The 22,623-nt window shown below is 35.9% G+C and overlaps 1 protein-coding gene across 3 annotated transcripts in view; it reads left to right on the top strand.

Moving 5' to 3' along the window:
• The window catches only part of LOC131144979 (protein MOR1), a 44,743-nt gene extending 22,987 nt beyond the window's left edge, over nt 1–21,756 (top strand). The window contains exons 12-54 of one of the 3 annotated variants that reach the window (XM_058093982.1): nt 723–859; nt 1,413–1,478; nt 1,581–1,698; nt 1,806–1,846; nt 7,976–8,047; nt 8,166–8,270; nt 8,373–8,478; nt 9,970–10,082; nt 10,168–10,255; nt 10,413–10,513; nt 10,667–10,774; nt 10,891–10,996; nt 11,076–11,155; nt 11,241–11,390; nt 11,531–11,606; nt 11,881–12,005; nt 12,099–12,209; nt 12,295–12,444; nt 12,576–12,650; nt 12,733–12,817; nt 12,904–13,031; nt 13,111–13,212; nt 13,314–13,388; nt 13,481–13,576; nt 13,650–13,751; nt 13,844–13,945; nt 14,178–14,360; nt 14,430–14,541; nt 15,484–15,560; nt 15,638–15,717; nt 16,105–16,167; nt 16,302–16,425; nt 16,813–16,935; nt 17,031–17,108; nt 18,146–18,304; nt 18,393–18,551; nt 19,392–19,495; nt 19,619–19,775; nt 19,866–19,982; nt 20,129–20,224; nt 20,363–20,434; nt 20,517–20,814; nt 20,891–21,756. In XM_058093982.1, coding sequence (XP_057949965.1) covers nt 723–859; nt 1,413–1,478; nt 1,581–1,698; nt 1,806–1,846; nt 7,976–8,047; nt 8,166–8,270; nt 8,373–8,478; nt 9,970–10,082; nt 10,168–10,255; nt 10,413–10,513; nt 10,667–10,774; nt 10,891–10,996; nt 11,076–11,155; nt 11,241–11,390; nt 11,531–11,606; nt 11,881–12,005; nt 12,099–12,209; nt 12,295–12,444; nt 12,576–12,650; nt 12,733–12,817; nt 12,904–13,031; nt 13,111–13,212; nt 13,314–13,388; nt 13,481–13,576; nt 13,650–13,751; nt 13,844–13,945; nt 14,178–14,360; nt 14,430–14,541; nt 15,484–15,560; nt 15,638–15,717; nt 16,105–16,167; nt 16,302–16,425; nt 16,813–16,935; nt 17,031–17,108; nt 18,146–18,304; nt 18,393–18,551; nt 19,392–19,495; nt 19,619–19,775; nt 19,866–19,982; nt 20,129–20,224; nt 20,363–20,434; nt 20,517–20,814; nt 20,891–21,171 — 4,901 coding nt within the window. In that variant the 3' untranslated portion in view covers nt 21,172–21,756. The remainder of the gene's footprint in view (nt 1–722; nt 860–1,412; nt 1,479–1,580; nt 1,699–1,805; nt 1,847–7,975; nt 8,048–8,165; nt 8,271–8,372; nt 8,479–9,969; nt 10,083–10,167; nt 10,256–10,412; nt 10,514–10,666; nt 10,775–10,890; nt 10,997–11,075; nt 11,156–11,240; nt 11,391–11,530; nt 11,607–11,880; nt 12,006–12,098; nt 12,210–12,294; nt 12,445–12,575; nt 12,651–12,732; nt 12,818–12,903; nt 13,032–13,110; nt 13,213–13,313; nt 13,389–13,480; nt 13,577–13,649; nt 13,752–13,843; nt 13,946–14,177; nt 14,361–14,429; nt 14,542–15,483; nt 15,561–15,637; nt 15,718–16,104; nt 16,168–16,301; nt 16,426–16,812; nt 16,936–17,030; nt 17,109–18,145; nt 18,305–18,392; nt 18,552–19,391; nt 19,496–19,618; nt 19,776–19,865; nt 19,983–20,128; nt 20,225–20,362; nt 20,435–20,516; nt 20,815–20,890) is intronic. The other 2 variants (XM_058093984.1, XM_058093983.1) reach the window with 2 other exon arrangements.
• The last annotated feature ends 867 nt before the right edge of the window (nt 21,757–22,623 follow it).

Here is a 22,623-nt window from a genome sequence, read left to right as displayed (position 1 = left end):
ACAGCGTTACGTAACGGTCATGGCCGTTATTTAAAACCATGGTAATGGCCAATATTTAGAACCAAGTAAAGAATTTTTTTTTTTTTTATACATTCTTTTGATGAATTACTATTTTTCGATGAAAATTCATTTTGGATATCCTCTTCATATTGAAATTCAGTGCATTCTTTTTACTCCTGAATATCAAATTAATCTAATGCCAAATAATTTTTGGAATTTTGCTTTTGTTACAATGACTTTGAACAAATTTGTGCCCTATTATTTTAAACTACATGGGGTAGTTAGTTTATCTACGTGGAAGTGGGAAAGATGCTGGTGTTAAGAATGGTGTTATTTGGATATTAACATTTAGGTTTAAGCAGTCATTTTAACAAAAAAAATTGACTGTTCGACACGAGCTTTTGGAAATAAATAAAACTAAATTTTTTTAATTTTAAAATAGATTAAGGGAAGATAGTGATGCAATAATTATATTTGTTTGGCGTTCCCATATTGTTATGCTAAATATTTTTAAGTTTTATTAGTCTCTCGTGTCACTATCTCATTTGCTTATTTGTTTTATCTATTTATATGGATGCACTGGTTGGTAATTAATGGCTCATGTATGGTATAGTCATTGTGTGGTTGATTTCATTGTTTAACATTGTCATTGAATGCAAACATACCTGTTTTTTTTTGTTATGAATGTTATCTCATTTATGCTTAGGTGCTTTTTATTGTAGATGTTAAGGTTGCGGTGAAAAACAAAGTTCCTCTTGTGCGCTCGCTCACTTTAAATTGGGTGACATGTTGTACTGAAGCGAGCAACAAAGCTGTTGTTCTCAAGGTGCACAAGGACTATGTCCCAATCTGTATGGAGGTTAGTGAAATTATGCCTGAATCTGTTTCTTGCACAGCTATTTTTAGTTATGAGAAATATGAAACCTTCGGTGACTGAAATTTCCTGTGATGTTAACACCTGCATTCAATGTACAAACCTGTGGATTGAGGTCTAATTCCTCTTTAAATCTTCTATAAAAATTGTTAGCATGAAACTTAGTTTGGGGTGGGTAGTGTGCTGAAAGTTGAGGTTAGATGTGTCCCTCCTCCATGCACATGGGCCCTCGCAGTCCTAACCTAGGCTGGATTTACTTCCAGATGGTGATCATTTATGATTTAATTATTTTTCATTAGATGCACAATTTTATTTAGAATTTTTTTGAGGATTTTCGACATTGACGACAAGCCCATCACATCTTATTGATCAATATGTCATGCCTGGTTTAATCTCCTCCATTGGTTGTTACCTTTCCTTTCATTATGTGCCCTGGAAAATAGTTTTTTTCCCACCAAGGGGAGAGGTTGATCTTTCATGAATTTTTCTCTTTAGTTGGGAAAAAGAAATGATAAAGAGAACAATTTCTGTTGTGTAGTGCCTTAATGATGGAACACCAGACGTGAGAGATGCAGCCTTTTCAGCTTTGGCAGCATTAGCTAAGGTATTTATTTCAGGCTCTCATGGTCCTTTTTCTATAATTTGTTCAGCTTTGGCAACTGTCATAGTTACTTCAATATTTGCAATTATGTTGTTTTTCTTACAGTCTGTTGGCATGAGGCCTTTAGAAAGGTCACTGGAGAAACTCGATGATGTTAGAAGAAAGAAGCTCTCAGAAATGATTGGTAGTCCTGGAAGCGGTTTGCCAATGGGTACAAGTTCAGGTCTCTGTTGTTTTCTTTTTTATGTTTACTGATTACAGGTGATTTATTGTTTGTTTTTTGGAAATCTGTTTTCGTTTCTAATTTTTTTTTTTCAAATAACATGCCAGCTACAGTTCAGGCTTCAGGTGGGAGCATGTCCAGTCTGGAGGTGGGTCTGTTCCTGCATTAATTTAATGTTGCGTGTTCTTAATGCGTTTTCATTTATAGTATGTAAAAACCTGTGTTATAGGCCTACTATTTATTTAAATAATAATAAATAATTGCATATGTAGAAGAGTAGGATTTCACCAAATGAAAGTAAGAGATTCATTTAAAATAGTTTGAGCATTTGCATTGAGGGTCAGTAGATGCTCCCATAAGTAAGGTGATTTGATTGATGCAGTGCTGTGGCTATTAGAGCAGGAGGAAGATCGAGAAGAACATGGAGTTGGTGCTGGGAGGAAAAGATCCTGTAAAATTTAATTTAACCAATAGGTAGATTAAGTCGAGCTGAATATAGAAAAAGAAAATTATATTTAAGGTTAGGTTGCTGCTGCAGCTGTTGTTGACTTCTTGCGTTATTCTTCAACTATTCCAGAAGTTTGTAGAGGCTAATATGGTTATACTTTCTTATTTCTATTACTATAAAATTATTATGTTTTTGGAAGTTGTAAACAGCACACATTTCATAGAGACACTAATTGGAGTAATTGCAATCCTGCAAGATAAAGCTGGGATAAGGTACTTTTAGATGTGTTGTTAGGACTAGTAAGGGAGACATTAGTGCTGTGGCCCTGCAAATGTGTATTGATGTGTATTGTTAATGAATGACACTAACTTGATTTAACTTGAATGAAACTAGTTTAAGTAGTGTTTTCAATGTAACATATGCTATTATGTTTGGACAAAATTTCACACATATTTCTTTTTTTCCCCTACTTCTTTCACACATATTTCACTGGTTCAACTGTCAACCCAAACCAAACCACCCGATATTCAAGCTGAGCCAACCAATCCAAACTACATTCTCAGCAGTTCAACTTAGGATTTACTTCTTGCCAAACTGACAAGATCGGATTGGCTGGAATTTTAAGTCCAACCCGACCCAACCCAACCAGTGAAAACCCCTAGCCATGGGACTGGTTGGACATGAACACTGGAATATTCAAAGGTGCGGCTATATCTATTAATTTTCTTAGGGTGGTTTATCTTCCATCATTGTGGGTGTCCGTAAATGGATTATTTTTCTAGACCTGCTGTGGGACTGGTTGGTTCTACTGCATTGAGTTTGGTTTTCGGGTTTAGACTCTGAGCTTTGTAATTTCCTTTGATGTAAAGGGAGGGTTTTGTATTCCCCTAATTTTTCCTTTTTCTTTTTTCTTGTATACATTCTGCTTTTTTCTGATAAAATTTCTTTGTTTATCAAAAGAAAAGATTACAAGGAACGAACACTAGTGCATTGGGATTGTTAGTGATTATTATGGGGTTCAATCTCTCATTTAAAGAAAGCGGAAAGATTTTCAGCATTGGTTTATTAGATAATGCAATGCGAATTTCTGAGTTTGGTGGGAGACAAACAAATTTTCCGTTGTTGGCCAATGAAGAATTCAAGAGGTTCCTTGATCAACTCAAGCTCTTTTTGTCTGGACCATGTCGACAAGGGAATAACCGTTGGGTAAAGCCCTTGATGACAGAGGGTGGGGTTACTCTTTTGAGTGTATTAGAAAACAGGAGGTGATGATTTCTGAGTGTGGAGAAAAATCTAAGGAGGCAGGGTGCCAAGTCCAGGTTGGTGGGCTCTTATTCAGGCTTTAATGGAGGTCAAAAGATGTTAAGAGGGAGAAACATAAATTGTGAATATTATTTGCAGGAACTTTACTTTAATGGGGTTGTTGGTATGAGCATTAATTCTACTATTGTCACTTTGGTCCCTAAAAGACTCATTTCATTCAGGTGCTAGATTTAGGCCTTTGACTAGCATTTGTGTGGTTCTTCCTTTTCAGTCATTGTAAATGAGAAACCTAAGTTGTGGTTTTGGGATTCCAGGGGAATCCGCTGAGGGATCCTCTAACCTTTTTGTTTGTGCTCGCACTGGAAAATTTTTGTAGTTTATTGATAGGGCTGTAGTAGATGAAGGTTTAATGGAGGGGATTGTTTGGGGAATGACAAGGTTGTTATGTCACTATGTGTCATTTGCAGTTCGTGGAGAATATTATCCTTTTCTTTTGGGTCATCCTAGGGTGTCTGATCTAAAAATATATACGAGTAAAAGTGGTTTTGATGTATTAATTTTAGTTTGGATAGGTTGCTAGAACTTTTTTATTTTGCATGCTTTCTTTTTTAGATTGCCATTTGATTTATTTAGTTCCTGTAGGTGGTAATCTAGGTTGTTCATTTTTGGGATCTAGTGATAAAGTTTTTGAGCATGTTGATGGATGGAAGGGTGCCTTATTTTCTCCAGGAGGTTGTAGTACTTTAATTCAGGGGTATCTTGCTATTGGGGTTTTTTTTTTATTATTATTATTATTATTATTATTATTATTATTATTTTATTTTTATTTTTTATTTTTATTCTTTTTCCAGTTAAGGTGGAGGGGGTGATAATAAAATATTATATAGGATTTCCTTTTTTTCAGAAAGGGTGAGAAGAGTGATCATTTGGTTAGTTGGTAAGTGGTTTGTAGATTTGGATGAGGCTGGTTTGGGTATCTGGTGTCTTGAAACATTGCTTTGATGGATAAATGGTTTTGGTGATTTTCCTTCGTAGTGAAATCCCTTCAAACAGTAAATTTGGCTTATAGGAGAATGGATGGGATGCTAATATTTGCGAGTGTCCTTGGAGATCTTTTTCACATATTTATTCATTTTGAGAGAGCATTAGAAACTTGCCTGCAGAAAAAGGAGTCTCTGGTCAACATATGCTTTTTTTGAGTGTGGAAAATTTATTGTATCCCCTTAAAATTGTCCATGAGCCAGAAATCTTTGGGACCTGGCCATGGGACTGATCAGACAGCCTGGGTTATTTTCAAGACAGTGGAGGGAGAAGTATGGGCATGGAAAGGTATTCCTTCAAGTGAGGAAAGAAGGAAAGCATGGACTCTTATTGCCTGTAATATTTTTTAGATTATGTGGAAGAAAAATAAAAAAGCTTTTGAAGGATTAGCTGTGTCGTTAAATGCTATCAAGGATAGATGGACTACCTTAAGGAATTTGGAGTGTCTGTGATTCCCTCTATTCTCTTTACTAATATCTGTGTTTACATTAAAAAAATTATTGTTTATTTATTTATTTTTGAAATGTCTGTCTCACTCTTGTCCTCACTCTCTTGTGTGTTCTCCCTCTTCTCCTCCTATGGATCTGTTCAAAGGAAGGTATGGAGGAGAACCTCCTCAAGTTGGTGCGGATCAAAAGCAGGACTTTCAATCTGCATCTAGAAAAGGTCAGGGAGGGATGTTTTGTTCACTTGGAGGCGAAATACCAATTTAGGAGTTGGTGGATTGGATCACTCTTTTGGCTGCAAGATGGGTGTGCGATTTGTCTCATCTTATACTCTTTGGGTGTTTCATTCGTCACAGAACATTTGGTAGAATGCAATTTTGGGTCTCGCAAAGGTAAGTTTTTGGAATTGGGTGTGCAATTGAACAGTTGCATTTACTCTATCTGCATTCTGGGGGAATTTAAAGGGGAAACTTGGCATAGTTTGGTTGCAGCCTTTGAGTCAGTGGGAGGTACACAGAAGGTCCCTGATTTGGAAGAATGCCTTGGTGGGAGATTTGTTGCCAAAGGTCCAGCAGGGTGGGTGGCGTTGTGGCACCTGTACAGGTATGGTACAATTTCTCGTGGATCTGGCGGCACATGCTAGTCTGGAAGATTTCATTGCAGCTTGGGTTTATGATAGGGGGAAGGTGAAATTCTGGGAATGCAAGTAATGGAGTGGGCCAGATATGGTCCACATTACTTTGACCTTGGGTCAGATTATGGGCATTGGTGGGCTAGATCCAACTAAATTTAATGGGCAGCCCATGGTTTCAAGTAAACTATCTTCTCTGGAGCAGACCTATACACTTTTCAGGCTTTGCAAGTTTTTCTCGTTAGAAATTGGGCCCAAAGCCCACTGAATAATTTCATTGGGCAGCACATGGATTCAAGTAGATTTCCTAGCAAAAGGCCCAAAGTCAGTCCATTTAATAATTTTAATGGGTAGCCCATGGATTCAGTTCAGCTTTCTAACAATCATGCCTAAAAAGCTCATCTAATGAGAATTCCATGGATTTACTCAATTCTCCTTCTCTGAAGCAGGCCCAGTCTCCTTGTCTGACTCTGCAATATGTTTGGGGTTAAAACCAGTTCTATTTCGAAGCTGGAGAAAGAACAATCAGTTAATTCCTCTTCACAGGGAGGAGATATCAATTCAGCCCATTCTGAGATGGGCCAATTTAAGGATCAAGTCCACTCTTCAATTTTTGCTGTCAAAGTCCAAGAGCCAGGTATTAAAACCCAAGGGTCTAATTTACTTTCTAACAAGGGCTTGTGAGGTTTTCTTTTTGTGGGGCTCAGGCAGTTATGAGGCCCCAGAATATTCTTGTAGATAGAATCAAGAATTAAGAGGGAAGCATGAACAGAATCTTTCCAAAGTGGATAGTGTTCTGAGAATGGACTTTTAGCTGAAGGCATAACTGGGTGTCACGGTCCCACATCAGATGTGTACTTTGGGAGATCTTGGGCTTATAAGGGGGTTTTGGGCTCCAATCAAGTGAGGCGCCTTTTATAGGACAAACCCGTGAAGCAAGTGGGTAAAACGGACAATACCTTATCGGAGTTGGGCCCAGGGCTGTTACACAGGGGGAGTCTCTCAGTGGAAGCAGAAAATTCAATCACATGGAGGAGAGAAGGCTAAGGGCTTTGACAATGGTTCGTGTCAAGAGGAAAGTATTTCTGGGAATTTACAGAATGTAAATAATTGTCAGATGGCTATGGTTTCGACAGTGTATGATTGTCAATCAGCAAAGAAGGGGCAAGGTAAGAAAAATGTGCTTGTAAATAATTGCATAAATTCAAACATACAGGGAGGCCAAATTATAGAAGTAGATTATGCTGGAAATTTTTGTGTGGACAGCTCTCTAATTGCTCAAAGTTTGACATAAGTAAAGATGGTAAACAGGAGGAGAAAATATTTTTTGTGGGGGAGGGAGTTTATCCAGAAAGGGATGGTGAATTTGATGGTGACTATCTGTGATAGTGCTCTATTATTGAATGAGAATCGGAAAATTTGGATTATGCTTCCTATTTCTCTAATGCACTAGGGGGTATTTTTTTTTTGTGCCCCTTCTCTGTTGAAGGTTTAGAGAATTTATCTACTTTTGAGGAGGGGGCTTGGGTGAGTATTTGGCTGTGATTAATAAGTGCAAGAATGGGATTCTTCCTACTTTTGTGAAGAATAGTGAGTAGGATGTTTCTGCCCAAAATTGTTTGGATGAAATGGGATTGTGGTTGTCCGATCCTGGAGTGAATGAAGTTTGATTGAATGTACTGCTAAAGTCAAGTGAGGTCAGCAGGACTTAGAAGGGCTTCAAAGCTCTATCAATTATGAAAGGAAGGGTTTATTGATATGTTTTCTTGATTAGGGTTGTTGGTTCTATTTTCCTTTAATTATATATTTTTTTTACCCCCCCTGCCATGAGGATATTTTGTCCTTTCCCAGATGGTAATTTCTCTCCTCTCTTTCTTAAAATATTTATTTTGCGAAAAAAAGAAGAAGAAGATAAGTGGACTATTGGTATAGGGGCTTGTAAATAATTGACATTCTTACAATTCTTGACTCTTTTGTACCCTTTATTACTTATGTTCTCTCTCTCTCTCTCTCTCTCTGGTGCTGCTTTACTGCCCATGATTATGTAAATTGGTGGAAAAAGATTCTTGTAGCTGACCTCACCTACTTGGACTTAAGGCTTTGATTTGTTGTTTTCTGTCGTTGCATTGTACATGGGTTATAGCCCGTTGATCAAATTCTTATTTAACATCCTGCCAGAAAGAGTAATAAAAATTTGAAAGGGGAAGAGTTACTTGACTGATTGTTCCTGAATGGAAATTTAATTATAATAGTGTATTAAGTTCAGGCTCAAAGATTTTGACATTTATTTTTCTTTTTGTTCAAATCTAATTTTTTTAATGCAATTTTTTATCGTTGTTGACTCTTATGTATTGTTTATTCTTGCATTACTTGTTTTTAATTTGCATTTTTTGGTTTCCCTCTCATGCTATAATATGGGATTTTTATGACTGATCAATCTCTGTGCAGGCTTCTGAAAGTTCATTTGTTAGGAGATCAGCTGCAAGCATGCTTAGTAGGAAGAAGCCTGTTCAGGCAGCTGTGAGATTTATTTATAACCTTAATTAGTGATATCATATTATTGTTTAGAACATATTTGATTTTAGGTCAATTTGCATGTTTTTATTGATATTCATATTTTCTTTTGCGTTGATCCTAGCCTGCTAACAAGAAAGGAGGCTCTGCAAAATTGGGTGCTAACAAGAAAGGTGATGGAGCTGGGCAGCCGAAGGCTCCAAAATCAGCTGAACCTGAAGATATTGAGGTAAATTGATATGATGTTCTTTGTTGATTGTTGTAGACTTGATTCTTTCTCTATATGTATTGTTGACATCTTTATTGATTTAGTTTTTCTTAATATGCTTAGCCAGCAGAGATGGGTCTTGAAGAAATTGAAAGCAGGATAGGTTCTCTTATACAGGCAGATACTGTTTCTCAATTGAAGAGTAGTGTTTGGAAAGAACGTCTAGAAGGTCCCGTATCATTCTCATCCAAACTGCTTCATGTTTGTGTTTTCAGCACTTGACCTTTTGTTTTCTTATTTGAGGTTGTCAAAAGACCTGTAAACATGGATCAACATGCAGATTTGGACTTAATTCTAGATCAATATCGGTTATTTTGTTATTAGGCAGACAACTTATTTTAATTGAAATGCAACATTATAGTCAAAAGGTTTGTTAAACACATGAAAAAAAATTGCAAACAAAATATCTATTTCAAATATAGTATGTTAAGAGCATGCTGTATTATACCCATAAAATGATTCAATGTGTCTTTGCAGTCATTGTTGCAATCATCCGGGGGTAGGAATGCATAACATTTGCACATTTTTTATTCAATATATTTCTTACTTGCGAAAATAAATAAAAGGATTTAAATAGTTGTAATTTAACCCATTGCATTTGATTTTTATTTTAAATGATCATGAAATGCAAAACTTATATAAAAATATTGTTAGAAATTTTAAAAAAAATTGCAAGCTGATGGAAAGTCCTCATTCTGTTATGGTAATTTACATACAAAACTCAAATAACATTTGCATTTTGCTTATCCAATAAATTGCTAACTCATCAAAATTGATAACATGAGTATGATAGTGTTGGTTTTAAAAAGTTTATGAAGTGCCAAGTATAATATAATTGTGATTTTAACACATTATATTTAGTAGTTAATTTTCTTGAAAAGATAATGAAGTTCTAAATATGTAAAAAATATTGCGAAAAGATATGAAAGTATTTAAGTTGTCAATCTATTTTGGTAATTTATGTAGCAACCTAAAATATAATTGATTTTCTGATTTTGATAACAAAGTATTTTTTTTTTTATAGATCTGATAAATTATGTTATTTTGAGGAAAAGATTGAAAATTCAAAAAATTCAAGTTAAAGTAATATCTAGGTTATCAGATTTATCATAATGAGTTGGGTACAGTGATTTAATACTAAGGAAACAGAAGTCATAACAAATAAAACTCTTTAAGCCTGAAGAACAGAAAAATAAAAGCATTCCCTTGGCAAAAAATAAATAAAAAATAGAAAGCATACACCATGGAAAGTTTGATATCTAAAAGCCCTTGATTTTGAAGAAACTTGTTTTCCTCAATCAAGTACAAGTTTTTCCAATGAAGACATTGCCACAGAGCTCAACGACAGAGTCATTTGATGGAAACAGACTGGAACTTAAATGTTTTGACTAAACTGAAATGAATTTGGCTGAAATTAACAATTTTTACATTTTTGAGACTGCAACTCATATTAATCCTCAGGGTTCTGAAATGTACTAGGAGAAACATTTTGGATGTGTTAAATTTAGAGTCATGCCTGTAAGAATTTGTCAATGTGACTTTGTAGATCCATTGAATCGTTTACGTTTCCTGCATATTGTAGATTTGTTTATATTTGCCAATATGGTGATTTTTATTTTCAGAACCTAAATCTGTGGAAATTAAATTCATTTTGATGCAGCAATTGTCTCATTAAAAGAACAAGTTGAAGGCATACAGGAACTTAACCAGTCTGCAGAAATTTTGATTCGTTTACTTTGTGCTCTTCCTGGTTGGAACGAGAAAAATGTTCAGGTGTTTGAAAGTTTTTTCTGATGAGACTGGGTGGATTATACTGCTCTATTTATTCAGCTTTCTAATAGCTTTGTAAATGATGCAGGTCCAGCAACAGGTTATTGAAGTCATTACTCATATAGCTTCAGCAGCAGCTAAATTTCCGAAGAAGTGTGTTGTTCTTTGCCTTCTGGGTAGGTATTCAGCTTCTTTTAAAAAAGACATTTTTTAAAAATAAGAAAGAGAAAATCATAGTAATGCAAGAAGTAGATCCTTCCTACTTGTGATTTTTTTTTTTTTTTTTCAAAATTTGGTATTTAATGGCCAGCATCTTGTGTGTCTGTTTGCCAGGCATAAGTGAAAGGGTAGCGGACATAAAGACCCGAAGTCATGCCATGAAGTGTCTTACTACTTTTTCTGAAGCAGTAGGCCCGGGATTCGTTTTTGAAAGAGTATGCATACTTGCAATTTGATTTTTCCTTCCAATGACTTTCCCATACAGAATTTGTCTTGCTGGAGCAAAGAAAAATATTCTCTATTTTCGTTTTTTGATGTTGGCACTGTTGTCTTCACCTCATGAAATTCTCAAAATTATTTTCTTGTAGCTTTACAAAATCATGAAAGAGCACAAGAATCCTAAGGTTCTTAGTGAGGGCATCTTGTGGATGGTTTCAGCTGTAGACGACTTCGGCATTTCACATTTGAAACTGAAGGTATTACTATTGTTATTATTCCTTTATTCAAATTACTTCTGTTTGAATGTATTATCTCACCATTGTGTTTTCTTTACCGATGGCAATTAAGGGAAAACTTGTCTTTGATTTTACAGGATTTAATTGATTTTTGCAAAGATACTGGACTACAATCCAGTGCCGCTGCCGCTAGAAATGCTACTATCAAGCTTATTGGTGCCTTGCATAAATTTGTTGGTCCAGGTATCTTCTTATTTTAGTTGTTAATAATGCACTTGTTTTAAGTTCATTGTAGAGTCTCTTAGATTTTCCTTTTGTGTAGATATCAAAGGGTTTCTTACAGATGTCAAACCTGCACTTCTCAGCGCACTTGATGCAGAATATGAGAAAAACCCATTTGAGGTTACTATTCATCTTCTGTTTCTGCTAATAACTTTTCTTGTCCATAGTTATTAGTTATTTATTATTACAGTGTAATGCCATACAGGGTGCATCTGCTGTTCTAAAGAGAACTATAAAGGCACCAGATTCCTCGTTGTCTATGTCTGCTGGTGGTCTAGATAGCTTGCCACGGGAAGATATTAGTGGAAAGATCACACCAACTCTGCTGAAGAGCTTGGAAAGCCATGATTGGAAGGTGGTCCGGCTGTGGACATCTTATATTAGACATACATAAAATCTGTCCATTATGAGTTTCTACTTTTGTGTATAAATTTTGTAAATTTTCTTACTCTTTTGAAGCACCTTGATTGTGTTGTCCCTGTTGCATTATTTCAGGCCCGCTTAGAATCAATTGAAGCGGTGAATAAAATTTTGGAAGAGGCCAATAAACGAATTCAGCCAACTGGAACTGGTATTAAACTGTTCTGCACCTTTTTTTTTTTTTTTTTCTTTTTGAGTTCAGGAATACTTGGGAGTTGATGTGTTGTACCATATGAGTTAACATAATGGCATCCATCAAGTAGACCGGACAGAACTTGGAAAGAGATGCTTTTTACAACATGCATTAACAAAATGGCATCCATCTAGCATGCTAAGCTTCACTCTTTCTCTCTCTCTCTCTCTTTCACACACACATTATTAAATGTTGTAATCTCCTGATTGTGTGTTTTCTATTCCACTGCCAGTGGAGTTATTTGGTGGTCTTAAAGGGCGGTTATATGACAGCAACAAAAATCTAGTCATGGCAGCCTTGTCGACTGTTGGTGGTGTTGCATCTGCCATGGGTCCAGGTGTTGAGAAGGCAAGCAAGGTTAGTCATCTTGATTTAAAATTTATTTCAACTTCTGTAAATATCGCTGTCTTTTAGAATCTTGAACTTCAATCTTGAAGGTGTGTCTTGCAGGGCATTCTGTCGGATGTTCTAAAATGCCTGGGTGACAACAAAAAACACATGAGAGAATGTACATTGACTACTTTGGATTCCTGGATCAGTGCCGTAAATCTTGATAAAATGGTAATATTCCTTCCCAGAAATGTTCGCCATGCATGTGATTCGCTTTTCTTCTACTCATATATCATTATTACTCTGTTTTCTATAGGTTCCTTACATCACAGCAGCTTTGACGGATTCCAAGCTTGGTGCAGAAGGTCGTAAAGACCTTTTTGATTGGTTATCAAGGCAACTTTCTGGATTAAGTGATTTTTCTGAAGCTGTTTATCTGCTGAAACCAGCTGCTTTAGCAATGACGGTAATTATTAAATTGAAGATAAAGCACTGACATTTTCTTAGAAATATATTTTTCGTTGCATTTTGCTCGGTTAGAATTCTTTGCTGCTCTTATAATAATAGATTATTTGAAGGTGTGGATATTTTGTGTAGGATAAAGCAGCAGATGTTCGGAAAGCAGCAGAAGGCTGTATTGTTGAAATATTGAGAGTTTGCGGACAAGAAACAGTATGCCAGACACACAGTTTTTGTTGTTTTTGGTTTAAATTAAATTGGCTCTTTAGTTTATGTCCTTATATCCTTGTTTCAGTTGACCAAAAATTTGAAAGATATACATGGGCCAGCTTTAGCTTTTGTTCTTGAAAGACTGAAACAGCCTTATGTGGCTTTTCAAGGTCTGATGTTGTAAACTTATGGCTGGGTTTTGTTTAGTTTTATTTTTCTTGGTTATACTTCATGCTAATCTGATATTTGCTTCTAGAATCATTCGATTCAGCAAAAACAGTTTCAATGGGGATTTCAACAAAAAGCACCTCTAAGGTGGGAAAACCTGCTACCAATGGTTATGGTGATCGTGTGTCTAAGCATGGGAGCAGAGCTATGTCTTCGGTATTTTGCTGCCTGCTTATATTACTTTTTGGTGAAAAAAATGATGAAAAGGATTCTGAGTGTTTCTTGGTTTGAACAGAGAGCAACTTCAGCTAAAGGCTCAAAGCCAGACTCTATCATGTCTGTTCAAGATATTGCTGTCCAGTCACAGGTTTTGATAAATGTGAAGGACTCGAGCAAGGTATACTCGACCCAGATTCGGAACTTTGGGAATACTTAGAAAAGTTCAATTATTTTTTGTTATGTTCAAATCTTTGTTAAATTTCCGTGGTATATTTGCAGGATGAGAGGGAGAGAATGGTTATTCGCAGGTTTAAATTTGAAGAGCCACGGTTAGAACAGATTCAAGATCTTGAGGTTTGTATAGGATGTGAGCATTTACAGAATAATTATTAGTTTCTATTTTACCATAAACACTGACAGATTCCTGAAACATTCATTTGCCACAGAATGATATTATGAAATATTTCAGAGAGGATCTGCATAGACGGCTTCTAAGTACTGACTTTAGGAAGCAAGTTGATGGACTTGAGATGCTGCAGAAGGTGGTATTTTGATATTATTGCTAAAATTATTGGAATGTATCGTCTGTTCTATAACGTTCTGCTCTTTATCCAGTCAATTTCGTCCGTTGGGAAGGAAATCATTGAAGTTTTAGATATACTTTTGAGGTGGTTTGTTTTGAGACTTTGTGAATCTAACACAACATGCCTGCTGAAGGTTCAGTGTTCATCTGTTCTTTTCCTAGTCTTGAGCCTGTAAACAAGCTAGGTGTAAAATGACTAATTAAGTCTTCATGCTGACATGAACAGGTGTTGGAATTCCTTTCTGAACTTTTTGAAACCTTAAGGGTTGAGGCCTACACTTTGACTGAATCAGAAGCAGCTATTTTCCTTCCTTGCCTGATAGAGAAGGTTCTTGGTTACCTTTGAAAGAATAAATTATTGCATTTATTCATCTAATTATGTCATTCATGGGGTACTCGTATTCTTCAAGTTTTTATGTATGGTGATTGCGTTATGCTGCTCTTGGTGTGCTTTGTATGGTTTGTTATTTGTTCTCGTTATTGTAAGTCATATTTAATGCGTAAGTAGATTGAGTACATTTTGTGAGACACTGGTTGATGTTTTATTTGCTGTGCTACAGTCGGGACACAACATTGAGAAAGTACGAGAAAAAATGCGAGAGCTGGCTAAACAAATTTTTAGCATATATTCAGCGGCAAAGGCTTTTCCTTATATTTTGGAGGGTTTGCGGTCTAAAAACAATCGAACTCGAATAGAATGTGTGGATCTTGTTGGATTCTTAATTGATCATCATGGAGCGGAGGTAAAGATAAAAAAGTTCATCGTGGTTCTTATTCATTTTTTGGATGCTTGCTCATTTATTTGTTTACAGGTTGGTGGTCAGTTGAAATCTTTGCAACTTGTTGCTAGCTTGACAGCTGAAAGAGATGGTGAAATCAGGAAAGCTGCTTTAAATGCGTTAGCTACTGGTTATAAAATTCTTGGTATGTTCTCCAGTTAATGATCTACAGCTCAATTTATTTATAAAATTTGTGTACTACACTTCTGCATTATTTGTTTTGTTTTGCTTCATTCTTTTCTAACCTTTGCCAATGATGCATCAGACATGGATGTGCCCCGACCAAGTGTTTACATTTTCAGCTGTGTTCAACTTATTAAAATGATTTTTATTGTTATTATTGGACCCATGGGAACGTAGTGTGGATATGTGGGCAACCATCATTATCTCTCTCTCACACTCACAATCTCACGCACACTCACTCTCTCTATTCCCCTCTTTTAACCAATTTCTATTAAAAACCGCGTGTTGTTTACTCGATATGCTCCCTTCCTTTCCCACTCTTTGTAACTTTTTTGTCTTAAAACATGTCTACGAGGAAGGTTTTTGACTGACTGAAATTCTCTAATAAATTGTTTCTATTAAAAAATGTCTATTTTTTGAACTATTTTATATTGGTGTCTTAGCTTCTTTGTTATAGGCTTGGACTCCTTTTGAAGGCACTCCAATTTTTATTTTTATTTTTTATTGTTATAGAAATTGTCTCCTTAAATATGTTAGTTCGCTCTTTTGAAAATCCTTATAATTCATCGCCATTTTATATTTGTAAACAGAGCAATATCTTATTATTGTTTTCATTCGGTCAATTTGTATATTTTCATTTTCATGTCGTGATTTTTCCCAATCAGATATTGCAATAGCTAGATTATATGTGCACAATAAATTAATTTGTCCCATTTCTGTTTTGTGCTACACAAGCTACAGGAAATTTTCATTAGAGTGAACAAAGAAAATTCAAAATCTTCGAAGATGTTTCTATTGCAGCATTGTTTGCACCTCATAAAACTTGTGCAGACACAACTAGTGTGCTATGTATTCAAGCCTTAGTCACCTAGCTATTTCTGAGTAACTTTTCTTTTCTTCTCAGGGGATGACATATGGAGATATGTTGGAAAGTTGACAGATGCTCAGAAAAGCATGTTAGATGATAGATTTAAGTGGAAGGTCAGCACATTTTTTTTTTTGGCATTATGTTTGTTTCAAATCTTCTTTTTCATTATAATTGTCTTTTTCTTTTTCAGGCTAGAGAGATGGAGAAGAGGAAGGAAGGAAAGCCTGGTGAAGCTAGAGCTGCTTTACGGCGTTCTGTTAGGGACAATGGGTGCATATCTACTTCCATTAATCTTTGCATCTGCTTGTTTGTACTTAGTCTTCGAGTGACATTGATGTATATTTGCTGCAGCTGAAACTTTTACGTTATGATGGTGCAAACATAGGTTATGGTCCACAATTATTGCACATTATTTACCAATAATTCTTAGGAAGCTGTTGATTCTGTGTCCTTTCTATGTTCATTTGAACTGAAATGTTTCATTCCCTTGCTTAAATATGTTAGTTTGGAACAATTTTTCTTATGTAAAAGTGGCCCTGGATCTCTCCCTTGGGATATGTTGGAAAGACAGCTTGCATACATATTGGATAGATCTTTGTTTACTTTCATTCTTTTTAATGAAGTGTATTTCAACTGAAATTTTTTTATTACTTCTAGGCCTGAATTAGCTGAGCAAAGTGGGGAGGCCTCAAGATCTGCGTCTGGCCCAATCTTTACTAGGTATTGTGATTTACATTTTTGTGAAGCTTCAGATTTTTATAGCCCTGTTCTTTACTTAATAGATAAGCCATATATGTTCTGTATTAAATGTTGCTTTGCACATTCTGTTTTATTTTGTCAATGGTCGGTTCTAGGGAAAACTATGCTCATCCGGGGCTTCAGGTGGAGAGACATTTAATGCCCCGAGCGCTTGGTGCACCTGGCCCCACAGACTGGAATGAAGCTCTGGATATCATTTCTTTTGGCTCCCCTGAGCAGGTTTGCCACTTATGTAGTTGCATCTATATGTTGTTTTTCATCATAAAATTTATTACCCCTTGATTCTATATTTCCAACACGTAAGAAGCCGTAGTTATGGTTGTTTGCTGCAAGAACTATTTTGTTGAGAGAAAATTTAAATTTTTTTCGGATTGCTGAGGCACTCGTGCAGCTGCCTTTCTTTGTTTTTTGTTTTTTTTGTAAATAAATAGGAAGAAGGGGGGAAATCACTATAGGCTCCAAAAGGTGCAACCTAAGTATGCAAAAATTGATTGCGGCCAGGACATGGACAAATAACTTGATGTCCCTTACAACAGGAACACTTGTTTTAGAAAAATGTGTGAAACCACCTTCCGAGCTAATGTTGTTTTGAATCTTTTGATGCAGTCTGTTGAAGGAATGAAAGTTGTGTGTCATGAGTTGGCACAGGCCAACAGTGATCCAGAAGGCAGTGCAGTGGATGATATTGTGAAGGATGCAGATAGACTTGTTTATTGTTTGGCAAACAAGGCAACAACATTATGGCTTCATCATTACGTTTCTACATTTATGTCCTACATTGTTTAAAGATTAGTTATGACTTATTATTATTATTTTTTAAACAGGTGGCTGAGACTTTCAATCTCACTCTCTCAGGAGCTTCATCAAGGTCATGTAAATATGTCCTAAACACACTTGTGCAGGTTAGCAACCAATTCTTATCATTTTGCATCATATGATTATGTTTATTTGCATAAAAACATAGTTTTCCAGTCGAGATTCAAATCATTAATCGAATTTCCAAAATTGAGAATCGAATCGGATCCATACAAAATTTCAAAATCAATTCTAAATGACATGCATTTTTTGATATACGAACAATCAGTGAAATAATAAACTACATTTAAATTTTGACAGTGAAAAAAAGAATCATATTTCATGTGTATGCATCCCTAAATAAATGAAAAGTAAGGGAATGAATCAAGAAATATTAATAAAAAAATTGAACTTTATGCTGTTGAAGGGAAGGAATCAAGAAAAAAAAAAATAAAAACCTGAACTTTTGGTGTTACAATTAAAAAATTAATGTTTCATGTGTATTCTTTCTTGAATTAAAAATAAAAAAAATAATTAACCTAAAGAAAATGATAATTGAAAAGCTGCTAATAAAACCAACCTTTGAATCTTGACAACACAATGAAACATGAGTACCGCCTTAGCTGATGAGTGTTCTGCCCCTTCTGAATGGCACAACACTAAACTCCTTTAAGAGTGAAGAATGGTTTTGTGAATGGTGAATGCAGCATAAGACCTGAAGTTCTATTTACTCTTCTTTTTTAGCACAGAACTGATGTAGACAAGGAATGGAAGGTAATCATGTGAAAAAAAAAAAATGCTGTTTTTGAGGTTTTGATATGATAGGGTCCAGAATTGTTTAAATAGATGGATTCAGATCGATTTGTTAGATTCACATGGTGAATCGATAGATTTGGCAACAATTCATTTTTTTTTTAGATATGTTAGTAAAAATGATTTTGTGTGGAATTGATATGAATCATATGAATCAAATCACGGATCATAAGATTCTAACAACAATGCATAGAAAATTGAGAGCAATAGAAGTTTTGAGTTTTTAGAATTATTAAGGCCAATTTTCTGGGGAGGTTGGTATTTTCTTTCTTACATCGAATTATATTCTCAATAATATGTTGCTAATCTGATTCTTCATAATTTGCCTCAGACGTTTCAGAACAAGAGAATTGCTCATGCTGTTAAGGAGAGTACTCTTGATAGACTCATCACTGAGCTTCTGCTCTGGCTTTTGGATGAAAGGATTCCCCATATGGATGATGGCAGTCCACTTCTGAAAGCTCTTAATGTTTTGATGCTTAAAATTTTGGTTAAGTTCTTTTAAAAATTGAACTGCATTTCTTATGATTTTTTGGAATATGTGCTATAGTTATTCTAACTTGGGGTTGTTGATACAGGAGAACGCTGAACGAACTTCTTCCTTTGTTGTACTAATTAATCTCTTCCGTCCATTAGACCCCTCAAGGTGGCCATCACCTGCAACAAATGAGAATCTTGCTGTTAGAAATTATAAGTTCTCTGAACTTATTTTCAGATGTTTAGCCAAAATTACAAAGGTAATGCTACTTGCCTTCTTATTCCCCCTTTAGTTAAACATTGGCATGTTGAGTTGTTTTGGATGGTTAAGTTTCTCATGTTTGTGTGGGAAATGTTTAAATGTCACCCCTACATGCTTGTGCACTGATGTATATGAATATGTGTTACTTTGAGAGTTTAATGATATACCTTTTCGAATGCAAAATGCTCGCAATATTTTTGCATTTAGAGACGTGTGCTGGGGTGAGGATTACACTACGAAGGCATTATTCCTCTACTGCAAATTGGCTTTCTATTTATGGATTTGGTACATAAATCTTGTCCCACCATTTTGACAAGCCTGTGCTAATAAAATGATGCAACTAGCTGTTTTTAGAAATTGTCTTTAACATGGATATAGTGATTATGTAAAACATCATTTTCTTGAATTATTTTTCACTGTTAACTGTTTCCTTGCTTGAAAAAAGTTAAAATATCATTTTTATCTTGTCTTGGAAATTATTTTCATTAACTTTTTGAAAAACAGAAAAACCATTTAAGAATATTTTGAAAAAAAAAATGTTTAAATGTGTCACATTGAATTATTTTCTTTGTTTTTTTTTCTCCCTTTGGAAAAATGGAAAACAGTTTTAAAGAGTGATGTTCACAGTCAGTTTTGATATTTTTTTTTAGAGCTCTACATACTTAAAAGCAGTTTAGCTTGATAAACTTGTCTAGTTCATATTTTTGATCCTTTTAAGCAATCAATTTTGGAATTTTAGCTTTTCTGTCAGATTTTCTGTTTCTTTTTCATTCCTTGCACTATTAGAAATCGGATTGGTGTTTAACTATCATTAATTACATTGATTGGATTCCCTAAGGCGCAGGTTCTTCAAGGTACCATATATGATCTTGACCTTGATCGAATCCTTCAAAGCATACACGTTTACCTGCAAGAATTGGGAATGGAGGAAATTAGAAGAAGGTATCTTCCAATTTTTTTGAATTCATACTATGGCAATGTGGTTTGTATTGTGTTGACTTTTCAACTTTATCTGACTAACAAATTTTTTTTTTCCTTCGTCTATCTTATATGTACCTCTATAAGAGCTGGAGCTGATGACAAACCTTTGCGCATGGTTAAAACGGTCTTGCATGAACTTGTAAAGCTTTGTGGGACTGCAATAAAAGGTCATCTTTCAATGGTTCCTATAGACATGGAACCTCCACCAATTATTCTTGCCTACATTGATCTTAATCTCCAGGTAACAATTGAGCTGCAGAAACTGGCTTTGTCCTTTCAGGCAGACAATTTTTTTTCCCCGTCTCTTAACTCTGTTTTTTTGTTAAATCAGACATTGGCTGCTGCAAGAATGCTGACACCATCTGGGCCTGTGGGCCAAACTCATTGGGGTGATTCAGCGGCTAATAATTCATCAACTGCGACACATTCTGCTGATTCCCAATTGAAGGTATTGCTGTGTCCTAGTTTTCTTTGTCAATCTTTCAGTCGGTGTTTCCATGATTTTAATTTCGTGTTACGGAGGCCTCTTTGGGTGCATATATTCTCTTTTATATTGTGTTTAAAGGTAATCTTGGATTTAATTTATGATTATAGCAAGAGCTTGCTGCGATATTCAAGAAAATTGGTGACAAGCAAACTTGTACAATTGGTTTATATGAACTCTACCGGATTACCCAATTATACCCAAAGGTAAACTGAATCGCCTTTGCTTTTAGAAATATTAACTTTCCATACTGGTTTTTTCATGGGGAAGTTTCCATATACTGATAGTAAATTCTATTTGCTAAAGTATATATCTTGAAAGTTAATTAGTGGAATTCTTTTCAGGTTGATATATTTGCTCAGCTCCAAAATGCTAGTGAGGCATTTCGAACATATATACGAGAAGGTTTAGCCCAGGTTTGCATTTATTTTTGAATCAGAATATTCTAGGACTGCAATTGCAATGTGCTGACTACTCTCTTTTTAACTTCTATTGTAGATGGAGAAGAATGCGGCTGCTGGAAGATCACCTTCAAGTTTGCCAATGTCAACTCCTCCACCAGCTGCACTATCCCTTTCTTCTCCAAAAGTTGCACCACTGTCACCTGTCCATGCCAACCCTTTAAATGACTCAAGGTCATTAAATGTTAGAAATGAGCCCACAAGCTTCAATTTACCTCCATTGCACGAGGACAATGGGGCTGTTAATGCCATCTCTTCAAGATGTGCCACATCCGATCATTCAGAGTTGCGGCAACATTTAGGTGACCAGAAGAATGAGAGATTCCCTTCTGGAGGTAATTTATGCTGTGATATTGCTGTTAGATCCTGTGGCTTCTTTGGTCTGACTGGGAATTAATTTGGCAACTGCAGTATCCAGTGGGACACTAGATGCAATAAGAGAGAGGATGAAGAGCATCCAGTTAGCATCTGCTGGTGGGAATGTGGATTCTGGAAATAGGCCGTTAACGTTCATAAATGGAAATTTATCATCATTCGGCCTTTCTAGTCAGGTTCCTCAAGCAGCAGACCATGCTGGTATGGAAAATCCTGTGCAAGGAGGCGGTGTCCTTCCTATGGACGATAAGGCATTGTCTGGGCTTCAAGCTCGGATGGAGAGACTTAAAAGTGGCGGCACTCTTGAACCTCTGTAGGAAGAGCTGTTGATGCAAGCCACATAAATGTCTAGTAACCCTCTGCCAGAAGCTGCTTATCTTGTAAATGAAAGGGGCAACCAACTACGACTTATCTGGGATGTGATTTCCTGCACTGGCCTAAATTCTTTTGACTTTTTCATGGGGCCAACCTTTAAGCCTCACCTTGCGCTGCAGTGGATGCACACACCACCCTATCCAACCGGCATGGGTTAAGTAGTAGATGGGATGAGGAGAAACAACATTCATTTGTGTAATTGGGATTTTGTTATAGGGTTTGGAGAAGTATTATGGAGCCTTTTGCTAGCGGTTTATTGTGTCCTGGCACTGCATTTGTTCACCCAACAGTCAGGTGATTGTATATTTTAGCCGGCGCCCTTTGTCTGTCTGTCTGATTTTGTTGTGGTAGATTTAGTAAGCCCCTTTAATTTAGATATGAAGGAAACGATATACTGCTTCTGCAGAATATTTGCACTCCCTGACTTGCATGTCAGGCATTGGTTTCTGTATTTACCCGATATTTCAAGTAGTGTCGAGATTAGCTTAAGGTTTATACAATCAGCCACAATGATTGCTCTTTCAATATGCCAATGTGCCTCGTGAAAAAAGAAAAAAGTGTTTGGGCCAAGCAAACAGATGCTACGTGGCACAATGTGCTCCTTTAATTTAGAGGTAGGTAGGAATGAAAGGAAATATTATCTAGTTGAATCAAATCTGTTACTTTTTTTTTAACATGTTTATGTTTGGCATTTCAAGTGGTTGGTCTTGAGCTTGGCACGACTGGTTGATACGGTTAAAAATCTCAGTTCTCACTCAGCTAGGTTAAAGTTTCATCAATTAATGTTGGATACATAAAGCTCAAGCTAACCCTCATCCATCCCTCCGCGCTCCCACTGCTGATCTTGTCAAAATCACCAGTTTGGGGGTGGATGTTGATTTATAAACTACATGAGATGAGGGGAGACAAGGAACGATGAATCTTCATTTCTTAGAGCTTCTGGTTGGAATTTGAAAAATATTTAGTGCAGGTTTAGTTTTGTGTAAATGTGGATTGAAAAATATTGAATATAATTTTATAATATATTTGACTTAAATCCATAAAAATAAAAATTCAACATTCAATTCCTTGTTTTCGGGGCAGCACGAAGAGAGGAACCAAGAAACAATAAATCTTTGGTCAAATAAACCTGCTTTGTAACAGGGTCATTGAGGTTGGAATCATGTTTTTCTACTTAGGGTTGAAGCTGGACTGTTAGAGAGTGAGGAAGATCTAAAATTGGTACTTGATGGAGAAATTGAGTTATTGAGCCGTGGAGAGTTGGGGGATTGAGTGGATATGTAGATGGAATGAATGACTCTTGAATAGTGTGATTCATAGGGATTTTGGGTATGCTTTGGAAATTTTGAATAGTGTGATTCATAGGGATTTTGGGTATGCTTTGGAAATTTGAG

The sequence above is a fragment of the Malania oleifera genome, chromosome 12 (assembly GCF_029873635.1).
Source record: "Malania oleifera isolate guangnan ecotype guangnan chromosome 12, ASM2987363v1, whole genome shotgun sequence".
Classification (NCBI taxonomy): Eukaryota; Viridiplantae; Streptophyta; class Magnoliopsida; order Santalales; family Ximeniaceae; genus Malania; species Malania oleifera.
This window is presented reverse-complemented; position numbering and strand designations above follow the sequence as displayed.